Source organism: Megascapheus bottae, chromosome 18 (genome assembly GCF_031878675.1).
Source record: "Megascapheus bottae isolate mThoBot1 chromosome 18, mThoBot2.hap1, whole genome shotgun sequence".
NCBI classification, from domain to species: domain Eukaryota; kingdom Metazoa; phylum Chordata; class Mammalia; order Rodentia; family Geomyidae; genus Megascapheus; species Megascapheus bottae.
In genome coordinates, this window is record NC_143526.1 from 6,724,866 (window position 1) to 6,737,496 (window position 12,631).

General features: G+C 38.9%; 1 protein-coding gene across 1 annotated transcript in view; it reads right to left on the reverse strand.

Moving 5' to 3' along the window:
- Dync1li1 (dynein cytoplasmic 1 light intermediate chain 1) overlaps nt 1-12,631 on the reverse strand; it is a 37,066-nt gene that overhangs the window by 12,859 nt on the left and 11,576 nt on the right. Inside the window, exons 3-6 of the mRNA XM_090351804.1 lie at nt 8,218-8,334; nt 7,100-7,330; nt 2,926-3,095; nt 939-1,032 (exon numbers count right to left, since the gene is read on the reverse strand). Coding sequence (XP_090207930.1) covers nt 939-1,032; nt 2,926-3,095; nt 7,100-7,330; nt 8,218-8,334 — 612 coding nt within the window. The remainder of the gene's footprint in view (nt 1-938; nt 1,033-2,925; nt 3,096-7,099; nt 7,331-8,217; nt 8,335-12,631) is intronic.

A 12,631-nucleotide genomic window follows, 5' to 3' on the forward strand; every position in this document is an offset into this window, starting at 1 on the left:
TTGCCTGGCATGCACGAAGACCTGGGTTCAATTTCTCAGCACCACATAACACAGAAAAAGCTAGAAAAGGTGCTATGGCTCAAGCTCTAGCCTTGAGAAAGACCAAGCACAGCACTCAGACCCTTAGTTCAAGCCCGAGGACAGGCAAAAAAAAAAAAAAAAAAAACCTCTAAAAAAATGTATGGAACAGGTGCTGTGGCTTAAGTGGTAGAGTGCTCGCCTTGAGCACAAAAGAGGCTCAAGGACAGTGCTCAGGACCCGAGTTCAAGTTCAGTTGTAACTGACCAAAAAACAACAAAAATGATGTACGATACAGTATTTTTAATTTAATTACTATTATAGGTATGTTTTCCAGGAATACTCTGAGTACCTAATTGCAAAATATGATATAAATTTTTTAATGGTATGGGGTTTGGACCCAAGCAAAATTAAAGATATTAAAGCTAGGCTGGTGCCCAGCTTGTATTTATAAGAGTCTCAGGTTCTTTAGTGCCTGGACTGGCTTTGAATGGATTCTCAGATCTCAGTCTCCTGAGTAGCTAGGATTACAGGCCTGAGCCTCTGCACCAGCTAGGAGATCCTGTTTTTTAAAAATTAAATTAATTTAAATTGAAACCTTGCCCTGTACAGGTGTTATCAATACTCATTCCCTGCCATTTTGTGTCCCATAAAAGTCCTTCGCACTCTTCAACCTCTCCTGCTCACAGAGATTTGAAACAAGAATGCCTCCTCTATTTCCTTCAAGTTTTTGATAAAGCACTGAGCAGTTAAACTTTACTTCCTAGTAACAATATCTCAAAATATCCACATCTAAATGAAGGAGCTAAAATGAAATTTTCAACAGAAGCAATCCTTTGCACAGAATTTCTACAGACCACGACAATTCCTTTAATAGAGAAACCAGATTAGAATAAAAACAAAGGCATTAAAAAGGATACATTGTAAACAAAACTTCCGGATGTGTGACTGGATAAAATCAAAATGTTCATCTCTGTAGTCATGTTCTTTCTCCAATATACTAATGGCATCACACTGTTGAGTTAAAGAGTTAAAAAGACTGTTATATTATCTTTAAATGACCAAAATTAAATAAAATAATTTAAACAGTTTAATTTTAAATGGGAAAATGTCATAAAACTACTGCTATGTTATGATGATCAAGCACAAGAACCTGGAACATCAACAGACACTTATGGTTGAATGACAAGTCTTTGTTTTTGTTTGGCAGAACTAGAACAGAACTTGGGTCTCACACTTGCTAGGCAGCCACTCCTGTGCTAAGCCACACCTCCCAGCCCCACTATGTAAGTCAAATAATTTAGTTGCTACTCAACTAACTACATCCTAAAAAATGTTTTTTAATTCTAAACTCTAGTCCTGTTCTGTAAAACACACCAGCATATCCTATAGTCTCCCTTTACCGTCCTTTCTGCTGCTATTTGGATCTTTACCACCTGGTTCTCTTTCTGCAACTTCTCTTGCTCTCACTAGTCTCCTTGGAGCAAAATGAGACTATGTGAAATGCTACCTGCACAGTTAATGAGACAGTTAAGGAACATACAAGTCACACTCAAACATCACGACATCCAAATAAATTCACCAAACTTTTAAAAACTGAACGTGTGAAACATGAAATATCGTTAGGAATGTAATCTAACCACTTGGGATGCTGAGGCAGGAAGATCTTAAGAGCGAGAGCCCAGCCAGAGACCCCGTCCAAAATTTTTTTTTATTTCACAAAAAGCTGCTGGCCAAGGAAAGACTGAGAAGATTCATCCTCTCTTCAAAAAGGAATCTTCTGACCAAGTAGGGAGTCAGACAATAAAAAACAAGCTTTTAATCACCATGGATGAAAGACACAGTAGGGTAACAGGAGAGCTGTACATAAAACATTCAGACACATGCAGCCTGATGTAAAAATGACTGGACTCTGACAAAATTCAAAAGGTAGCAGCACAGAATACTGTGGTTTGGATAAGTGGCAAAAGGATAGCTGAAGGACTCTGAATCCACATTCCTTCTCTAAACACAGACATCCTCTGCATCAGGATTAGCTACAGTATGGGGATCGGAACTAAAAGATATATCCCCCAAGAATTTGTCTCTAGGCCAGGAGTTTGGCCTAGTAGTACAGTGCTTGCCTAGCATGCATGAAGACCTGGTTCCATTCCTCGGTGCCACATGCATAAAAAAGCCAGAAGTGGTTCTGTGGCTCAAGTGGTAGAGCTCTAGCCTTGAGAAAGCCCAAGGACTGTGCTTAGGCCCTGAGTTCAAGCCCCAGGGCTGGCAAAAAAAAGAAAAGAAGGAAAAGGAGCTCATCTCTAAATTTACTTTTTTTTATTTTTGGTGGGTCAGGGGGCTTGAACTCTGGGCCTAGGTGTTGTCCCTGAGCTCTTCAGATCAAGGCTACCATTGTAACCCTTGGGCCACCGCGTGCTACTTCCAGTTTTCTAATGGTTAATTGGAGATTAGAGTCTCATGGTCTTTAGTGCCTGGGCTAGCTTTGAACCGTTATCCTCAAATCTCTGCCTCTGATTAGTTAGGATTACAGGCTTGAGCCACTGTACCTGGCTTCTAAATTTACCTTCTATAGACAAAAGCAATTTAAGTAACTGTAGGGTAGTATTTCTATAGGTAAAATAAACAACTATGAAGGAAAGAGTGGGGGGAAAAATCACAAAAGCAAAATGGGAGTATCATTTCATATTTCTATGATCTTTTAAAAATTAAAAACAATTATCCTAGCACTTGGGGAGGCTGAGGCAGAGACAGCAAGTTCAAGACTAGCACAGGCTATACACCAAGATCTTGTCTTGAAAAAAAGAAAAAAATTATCTAAGGAAACTAATGTAACTCCAACAAAAGCTCCATAAAAACAAAAACAAGTATTCATCCTTGGTGAATATCTCCAGGAAGCAAACTAACCTTGGTGCAAACGACTAGTACCGGAATGCCCAGGTTATGTGTAAGTGTGTCCGCACCCAGAGGTAAAACGATACTGTCATCTCTGTCCTCCTGTGCTGCAGTGTTTCTTCTCTGAGGAGAAGCTGGAAAGTCTTCTCCTGGTTCTACGTATTCCTGAAAGTCTCTAATCACTGAAAATCAAAGTAAACAGATTTAGAAACTTTTATTTCAGCAAGTAGGTTTTTTTTGCCATAATCTAAATATGTGTATCACTTGAATTTATGCTTAGTCTTAAGTAAGAGAAGAAAAAGGTTTTTAAGAAATGTTTCAAGGGAGTATCTGAGCAGTGGACAGAATTAATAACACTGGGGCTCAACACTGTAATGACACCTTCACAGAGGAGGCTTTGACGCAGTGCTAGTTGAACCTGTGGGAATGACTATGGGGCAAGGCACACTCTGGCTCTGGTTGACTACCATCTACGAAGGAAAGACACTACAAGGACAGAAGAAAAATGTGGGAGAAGAAAAATAAATCCCACAATTCAAAATACAGTGCTGCTTTCTAATATTAGCTTCCTTTCTGTACATCCTTTATTCATGTCTCCTTTTACCTAGGTTCAATCTTGGAGCCATATTCTTTAACAATGGCAAAAGTTATGAGACATTACCAATACAGATAAATTTTTATAAGTCACTTGTGAGTTGTAAATTTTTCAAATTATCATTTGAAAAAAATGTAGGTTTAAATGTGTTCAGAGCTTTAATAGTGTATACTGTAACTGAGTAATTACCTTGCCAAGTATTCTCAAGGACACAATCAGAGATATGCATACTCGGAAATTTCCAGACAACACTGTTTTTCATATTTAAGAGCCAAACAACCAATCAGGAAAATCCACTACATAGGACTAAAATAGAATATGAGGAAATGTTATATAAATATTAAATTTCAAGCTTACAGAGAATAGGAACTAACACAATTGAGAAAGAAAGCAGGGTGAGGAAACAATAAGAAAACCAAAATACAACACCAACTTCACCAGGAAAGATACACTAAAGAATATGTTATGATATTAAGGTGTGTATATATATATATATATATATATATATATTTACTGCTTGTAAAATTGGGGAAAATGTACTTTAAAAAAAAAAGTAATGAGGGGCCGGGAGTTTGGCTTAGTGGTTAAAGTGCTTGCCTAGCATGCATGAAGACCCAGGTTCAATTCCTTGGCACTACATACATAGAAAAAAAAAGCCGGAAGTGGTGCTGAGGCTCAAGTGATAGAGCTCTAGCCTTGAGAAAGTCCAAGGACAGTATTCAGGCCCTGAGCTCAAGCCCAGGACTGGTAAAAAAAAAAAAAAAAAAAAAAAAGTAATGATAGGCCAGATCCTTTTTGGCTTCCAAATAATGACTGACTTGTGAAGGGAAACTTACTTTTTTTTTTTTTTTTTTTTTTTTTGTCAGTTGTGGGGCTTAAACTCTGAGCCTGGGCATTGTCTCTGAGCTCTTCAGCTCAAGCCTACCATCCTATCCCTTGAGCCACAGTGCCCCTCTTCCAGTTTTCAGACAGTTAATTGGAGATTAGAGTCTCATGGTCTTTTGTGCCTGGGCTGGCTTTGAACCGTGATCTTCAGATCTCAGCCTCTTGAGTAGCTGCACCTGGCTGGTGGCTACCTTTTATGAAGGTTAGAGTTTGATATCTAACAGTAGTAGGAGGGAAGGGGTGATATTGTCCAAAAAGAAAGGTCACCTCACTTACAGAACTACAACCCCTCTGTACATCACCTTTTAATAACCATAAAAAATTAAAGAAAAATCTAACAGTGGCACTCAGATTTCAGTATATACCAAACCCATCCAATAAGTTTATTAAGTCATATTATTAGCTCTATCTTCCAAGAGCTGTTTTTTTGTTTGTTATTTTCTTCCCTTTTCAGTAGTACTGTTCATTAAGTCAGATTACTAGCTCTACCTTCAAGGGCTGCTTTTTTTTTTTTTCTTTTCTTTTTGCTAACAATGGAACTTTTAACTCAACGTTCTCTGTTTTCACTCAGCTTTTTTGCTCACAGCTGGCACTCTACCATTTGAATCATATCTGTACTTCTGGATTTTTGCTGTTAATTGGGGATAAGAATTTCTTGGACTTGTTTGCCTAGGCTGGCTTTGAAACTCAATCTTCTGATCTCAGCCTCCTGAGTAGCTAAAATTATAGGCATCAGCCACTGGTGTCCAGCCCAAGAGTCTCAAATCCTATCTAAGCATGACTGAGCTGTGTTTATTTTAGGCTTTCCATCAATCCTTGGGCAAAAAGGCTCAAACTACAGTGTCTAGCTTCCCTCTGTTAAGATGGAGTTTCATGGACTTGTTTTTGGGGGGGCTTTTGTTTTTTTTAATTTTTGCCAGTCCTGGGGCTTAAACTCAGCGCCTGGGCACTGTCTCTGAGCTTCTTTTGCTCAGGGTTAGAGCTCTGCCACTTCAGCCATAGCACCACTTCCAGTTTTTCCTGTGCATGTGGTACCAACGAATCAAATCCAGGTAGGTCTTCATGCAAGCACTCTACCAGTAGGCCACACTCCTGGCATCTCATGGACTTTTGTTTTTGGTCCAGGCTGTCCTGGAACTGTGATCCTCTTAACCTCAGCCTTTCACATAGTTTAGTCTGTTACTGTGCTCAGCTATGAATTGGCGAGTTTTTCTGCCTTCGCTGGACTGGAAGCATCTTCCATGAACCACCAGTGTCTGGCTTCCTCTCCTTACTGCCTCCAAACAGGTATAGTCCTGGTATTCATTATCTTCTTGCCTTAAGACTCCAGAGGGCTGGAAATACAGGTCTGTACCATTACTCTGATTAAGTTTTCAACTGAGTAGTCTGGAGTGCATTTCTGACAAGTTTCCAGTTTCTCAATTGTACTGATGGTGATTGCTGCAGGAACAGAGATCATGAACCACTGTTCTAGTATAAACTTGGGTTCAGAAGCATCAGGGAATGAAGATAAAACAATAACTCCAAATCCATCGTCACCAAAGAAGGAAAACTACAGATTAAAAGTGTTTAAAAATAACTGGGCAGGACTGGGAGTTTGGTCTAGTGGTAGAGTGCTTGCCTAGCATGCACGAAGTCCTTGGTTCGATTCCACAGTACCACATACATAGAAAAAAAGCCAGATATGGTGCTGAGGCTTTAGTGGTAGAACTCTAGCCTTAAGAAAGTCCAAGGACAGTGCTCAGGCCCTGGGCTCAAGCCCAGGCCTCGCAAAACAAAACAACAACAACAAAAAACTGGGCATAATCCCAGCACTCAGGATGCTGGGGCTAGTCTTCCAAGTTTGAGGCTAGACTGAGCTGCAGAATAAAATTCTGTCTTGAAAAACATAATTTTTTAGACATATCCAATGACTTTAGAATATAAACTCATAAGTTTTTATTTACAAGTAAAAATTTAAAACTCCTAGCTAACAGTGGCAAAGTCTTTAAGTATTTTCTTATGCAAAGTAAAACTGGAAAGTGAAGAGCTCTCAGTGAAGCTTAAAACTATTGCTGATTTACAATCTGTAATGTTCCTGTAATCATTTTCTTAAGTTCCATGAAAATATCTAACCACATGAGTAAGTACAACATAGTAGGTAGTGATAGTGTAGTGGCACATGCTTGTAATCCCCAAGCACTTGAAAGGTAAAGTCAGATGGAATGCCAAGCTCAAAAATAGCTGGGGGTACAGATTAACATCCTGTCTCCAAAGGAAATATATATAAACATATACACATCATACTTGTAAATAGTAAACTCAGAAAACTTTTTATCTATGTTAGCATTCTCAGGCACATTTCATTTTGATAAAGTTTATATGATTATCAACCAAGAAACTGCTGAAAACAAGCAACTGAAAAAGATACAATTTTTTTTGCCCTTAAAATCTGTTTTTCAAAATGAAAACACAGTTTTTTTTTGGCAAGAGACAGTACCTATATTAAAGAGCTTTCACACATGTGTACATACACAACACACACATACACACACACACACAACTTAAATTTATATTAAAACCTAGTATATCACTCAAACTAAATTCCAAAACAGTTCTCACATTATGTTTCCTTCATTAAACCTTATTCATATGAAGGAGTTACAAGTGATTCTTAGTCAACTAAGGTATTTGGTATCTGACACCTACATTAGTATGTCTACTCACACTTTTGTTCCATTTCTTTCATCTCTTCAGGAGGAATTTTCAACTTATCAACGTGCTCTCTCACAACACTTGCCCATTTCTGTAAAGAATCCAAAGCAGTCCACGGCTTTGACATATCAACGATCAGCATAACCAGAGTGTCCTTTAGAGAAATGGCATCCAGTGAAAATTTAAGGAGCCCTTTGTGATACAGGTCTCCATCTAAGATCCATACATTACATCTTGTTTGATCTACAACAGACAAAAGAAATCCACCAAGGCAACAGTATTAAGTAATTTCATCATCTCACCGACAACTAAGTATATTTTTTAGAGCCTTTCCACAGGAAATATATGCTAGTTTTGATGGACTTCAACAATTTAGGGTCACATCTACTCATATAGTAAGATCCTAAAACAATTTAGTGGACAATCAAAGCACCAAGTAGCCTCTAGTTCATACTTCTTAATCTAAAGCCAAGAGATTAAATAACATGATTTTTTTTTCCCTTTTTCTTTCTTTCTTTTTGCCATCAGTAGACAGAGCCATACATACTCAAGAAACTAGAAGGCTAGTGTTCTACAGAAGAAAAAATGGCTGAAAATAGCTTGGGAACATTACTCAGAAAGATAAAATGGGACTTAGGAAAACAATGACTACCTGAAGAATGTATTTAAAAACTGAAATCCTTTTTTTTTCTTTTCCTCCCAGTCCTGGGGCTTGAACTCAGCTGGGTACTGTCCCTGAGCCTGTACTCAAGGCTAGTGCTCTACCACTTGAGCCATCGCACCACTTCCAAGTTTTTCTGTTTATGTGGTATTGAAGAATCGAACCCAGAGGTTCATCCTTGCTAGGCAAACACGCTACTATACGCTACCACTAAAGCCACATTCCAGTCCAAAACTGAAATTCTTCAAGAATGTCAAGACAACTAATAATAGCAACACCAGAACTCCCTAAAGTACTTTAAAATATCACTATAAAAATGCCAACCCTAAATCAATACAAGCATACCTAAACATAGCTATATATTTACCCTGGTGACATCAAAGAGCTCTTAATGACGCTAAGAAAGTCTGAGACAAACAGCAGAGCCCTGCAGAACAAACTTCATGAAATTTAAGTAAGTAACACTTACCGTCCCTATCTTCATCGTGCACATTTAAGTACAAATATTCCAATCCTCTTCCTTTCTTGTATTCTTCTATTCCCTGAATTTTTCTTATTAAGCTTGTTTTTCCAGCTCCATCTTCACCTAGATACAGTAAAAAAAAAAAAAAAAAAGGATAATTCTTTTCTCATATAGATTTAACAGTGCTTTCTGGCACCATATGAAAAGCTCAGCTGGAACTAGTGTCAGCAAAAAGAAAAAAAAAATTGAGTAGAGAAAAAAAATTGAGACAGCTGCAGAGCTGATGATGTAGACTCCACTGCCACTCAGTTTCTCCCTGCTCCACGGCTCTTCTTGCTAGGTCCTGCTCTATACTGGTACAAATACCTCCCACTATGGGTAATTTTCAGGGGAAAGAGGGATAAAGACATCACAGCTTCACGAAGTGCCACAAGTATGTCAATCCCAGACTGAGGAGTGACACAAATGATAAGAGCGCCAGCCGAACAAGCAAGTTGAGCAAGTGCAAGGCCCTATGTTCAAGACACTCCCTTGGTTTTCAGTCTGGAGAATCTCAGATGAAGACTTGCTTTATTTTTCTGAGACAGGGTCTCACTATGTAGCTGTGTCTGTCCTTGAACTTATGATCCTTCATTAGCCTCCTTAGTGCAAGGATTACACAAGCACGCCATGATGCCCATCTTAGTGGAGACTCTGAATGGTAGGTACATCAAGACTCATCAGATTAGGGAATTATGACACTCATCAAAACTGTCAAGCCACAAGAAACATAGCAGAAAAGAGAGGGGAAAGCTGGGGATAGGTGGATTGAGCAAGGAAAGAGAAAGGAGGGAAAAACTGGGAGAAAGCAAGGGAAGGGGTGACATTGCCTCAAGGGAAACATACTTTTTGCCTGACATAACTGTAACCCCTCTGTTTTTAGCATTTTTGAATAAAAATTTTAAAAAAGAGAAAAGAAGAAATACAGAACAAACTATAAAATGAGTTATGTAAAGGAAGGTAGCTTAGTAGTAGAGTGCTTGCCTAGCATGCATGAAGCCCTGGGTTCCATTCGTCAGAACCACATAAGCAGAAAAGGCCAAAAGTAGCACTGTGGATCAAGTGGTAGAGTACAAGCCTTGAGTAAAAGAAGCTCAAGGACAGTGCCCAGGTCCTGAGTTCAAGCCCCAGGACTGGATTAAAAAAAAAAAATCATGTTGCTCAGGATTTATCTTATTTAAATTCCATCTTTCTCCCCCTTTATCTTGAGATTAGGATCTCACTATGAAACCCAAGTTGACCTCTAAATGATCCTCCAGCTTCAGACTACAAGATGTTTATTTCTCACTTTAATGTTAGAAAATAAAAAGGTACCAGCTTAATTAAGTGATCCTACAACTTACATATAGTTCAAATTATGTTGTATAAAATATATGTAATTTATTTGTGAATTTGAAAAAAGTAAAAAGGTACCTTTGTAGGAGCTAAAAAATTCAATTGTGCTTATTTCTAAATATTTCAAATGACTTAAATGTGAACATTTCTGAATAAATATATGTACTTGAAAAAGTATATATTTATACATATATACTATATTTTATATAGTATATATTTACTTACATATATTTTAGCATACATACTTCAGTTTAAGCAAAAGAACTAGATACAATATCACCTAGAAATAATCACTGAGAATTTATTTCTGACAGTTTGTGTGACTTTTTTGAATAAAAAGTCTATATCTTCCAGTTACTTTATTTCATATTTTTAATTCTTGCTGGTATCAAGGCTTGAACATAGGGCCTTGTACTTGCTCAACTTGCTTGTTCAACTCCCATACTTGTGTCACTCCTCGGTCTGGCTTTTCGCTGGTTAAGAATAGAGTCTCAGACTTTTCTGCCTGGGGGTGGCTTGACCCTAGAACCTCTGATCTCAGCCTCCTCTGTAACTAGAATTACAGGCATGAGCCACTAGTAGAAGGATAGTTTATTTAATTTCTAACTAACTAAAGGTTTAAGTCAGGGGGCTGGGAATTTGGCCTAGTGGTAGAGTGCTTGCCTTGCATGCACGAAGACCCAGGTTCTATTCCTCGGTATCACATACATAGAAAAGCGCCGCAAGTGGTGCAGTGGCTCAAGTGGTAGATGTTAGCCTTGAGAAAGCCCAAGGATAGTGCTCAGGCCCTGAGCTCATACACCAGGACTGGGGGAGGGGGGAGGGGAAGTTTATGTCAGTGGACACAGGACAGATTTGGGGACTGAATTCAAGACATCAAAAATAGTTAGCTGGGTACTGATGACTCACACCTGTAATCCTAACTACTCAGGAGGCTGAGATCTAAGGACCGAGGTTCAAAGCCAGCCCACACATGGAAGTCCATGCGACTTCCATGATAGGTACATATATATATATATATATATATATATATATATATATATATATTCTCCATTTGTTGTTCTATATTGACACTTTTGGTCAGCCGTGGGACTTGAAGTCTGGGCCTGGGTGCTGTCCCTGAGCTCTTCAGCTCAAAGCTACTGCCCTACCCTTGGGCCTGGGCATTATCCGTGAGCTCTTCAGCCACCACGTCCACTTTGAAATCTCTTTTTACAGATGAGGAAAGAGGGGCCAAACTGCTGTTACAAAGATTGGTACTAAGGCAATAATCTAAGCCTCTCAAGAGAATCCAAATCCATCTCTCTCAAGATTCCCCATAGATCCAAGGGACAGAACTGGGTACAGAGCCTATAAAAATTTTTGAAGGAGGGGCCGGGAGTTTGGCCTAGTGGTTAAAGTGCTTACCTAGCATGCATGAAGACCCGGGTTCAATTCCTTGGTATTACATACATAGAAAAAAGCCAGAAGTGGTGCTGAGGCTCAAGTGGTAGAGCTCTAGCCTTGAGAAAGTCCAAGGACAGTGCTCAGACCCTGAGCTTAAGCCCAGGACTGGCAAAAAAAAAAAAAAAATTTTGAAGGAGCACTTTGCTTTACTGAAACAAGTTTTTTCTAAGAGTAAAACTTCTATGAAATACTCTGCTCTATCATCTGTTAACTTTTAATAGCCAGACATTATAAAACTGATGTTCGTGTTTCATCAAGTTCTAGGCCCATTGTTTTCATAACTCTTAAGCCTCATTATGACTATTGTCTGCAACTTCCACATTATACCTATAAATATACTACTTAAAAGTTACTACTACTGCTGGGCACAGGTGGCTCATGCCTGTAATCCTAGCTACTCAGGAGGCTGAGACCCTGAGGATCAAGGTTCAAAGCTAGCCTGGGAAGAAAGCCTGTGAGAATCTTACTTCAAATTAATCACAGAAAAAGTCAGAAGTGGTGCCATAGTTCCAAAGGCAGAGTAGCTAGCCTTGGACAAAAGCTTAGGGACACCCGCACCCTGACCTAGGCCCAGACAGGTCCTGAGGTTAGTCTAGGTAGCTCAAAAAATAAAAAATAACCTACCTAAAAAATAATTAAAAATAAGCAAAAAAAAAAGGGGGGGGGGTTAGTGTGTGATTCAGGTGATGTGTACCTGCTTTTTTAGCATAACACACACATACCAGAACAAAACACTTTGTTTTGGAAACAAACAGTAAAATTCAGGATGCCTGTCCTTTGTCAAGCATGATCATGCAGGCCTGTCATTCTACCACTCTGGAACAGAAGGCAGGAGAATGAAGAATTCAAGATCAGCCAGAGCAATGTATCATCATAAGCTGTGTAAGCGTAGGCAAGTCAAGTAACTCCATTTGTCCCACAACTTCTGAACAGATGGCATTAAGATCAGATCACCTCTATAGTAAAGTATTAAAACTTTTAGGACTAGTATCATTTATTATTTCTTGATTATGTAACATTCTGGAAATAAAACTCCCTATGACAGCAGTAAGTGATTTAAAACTCAACACAAAAACATGATGTGGAAATTAGTAGTACAGTAAAAGCAAACTCCTTAAGTACACATGTTAATGATAAATGCTATTCTCAATATTTCTGAAGTATGCTACTGTTTGGAGTGTATTGCAAACGTTACTGCCTATAATTCTCAAGGAGGTAAGCAGTACAACCTGAAAGATAAAGGACTTGGATTTAGCCAGTGATCTTTCCTGACCAGAACACATTGCCACCTCCCTGTTTCTGAAACAGCTCCCTGTCATCCTCCTCTGGCTCAAGATAAATACTCAATGGGTAAAAATCAAGCTGTGCTCTGCCTCTTCATTCTCTCCATTTTTTTTTCTTTTCCTACAATTTCCATGCCTGTGTTGGATACATTATGGGACATAGCATCATAATAATCAGGACAGGAGTTCTAACGTGCACAGGTCCCCCTTGTCATATAAAAAAAGTGAGAAAACCCACCCCTGCTGCTGCCTGGGCAAGGGGAAGGGGGGCACGGTGCCTGTAATTATTAAACATGAATTCAATTTAAAAAAAAGTG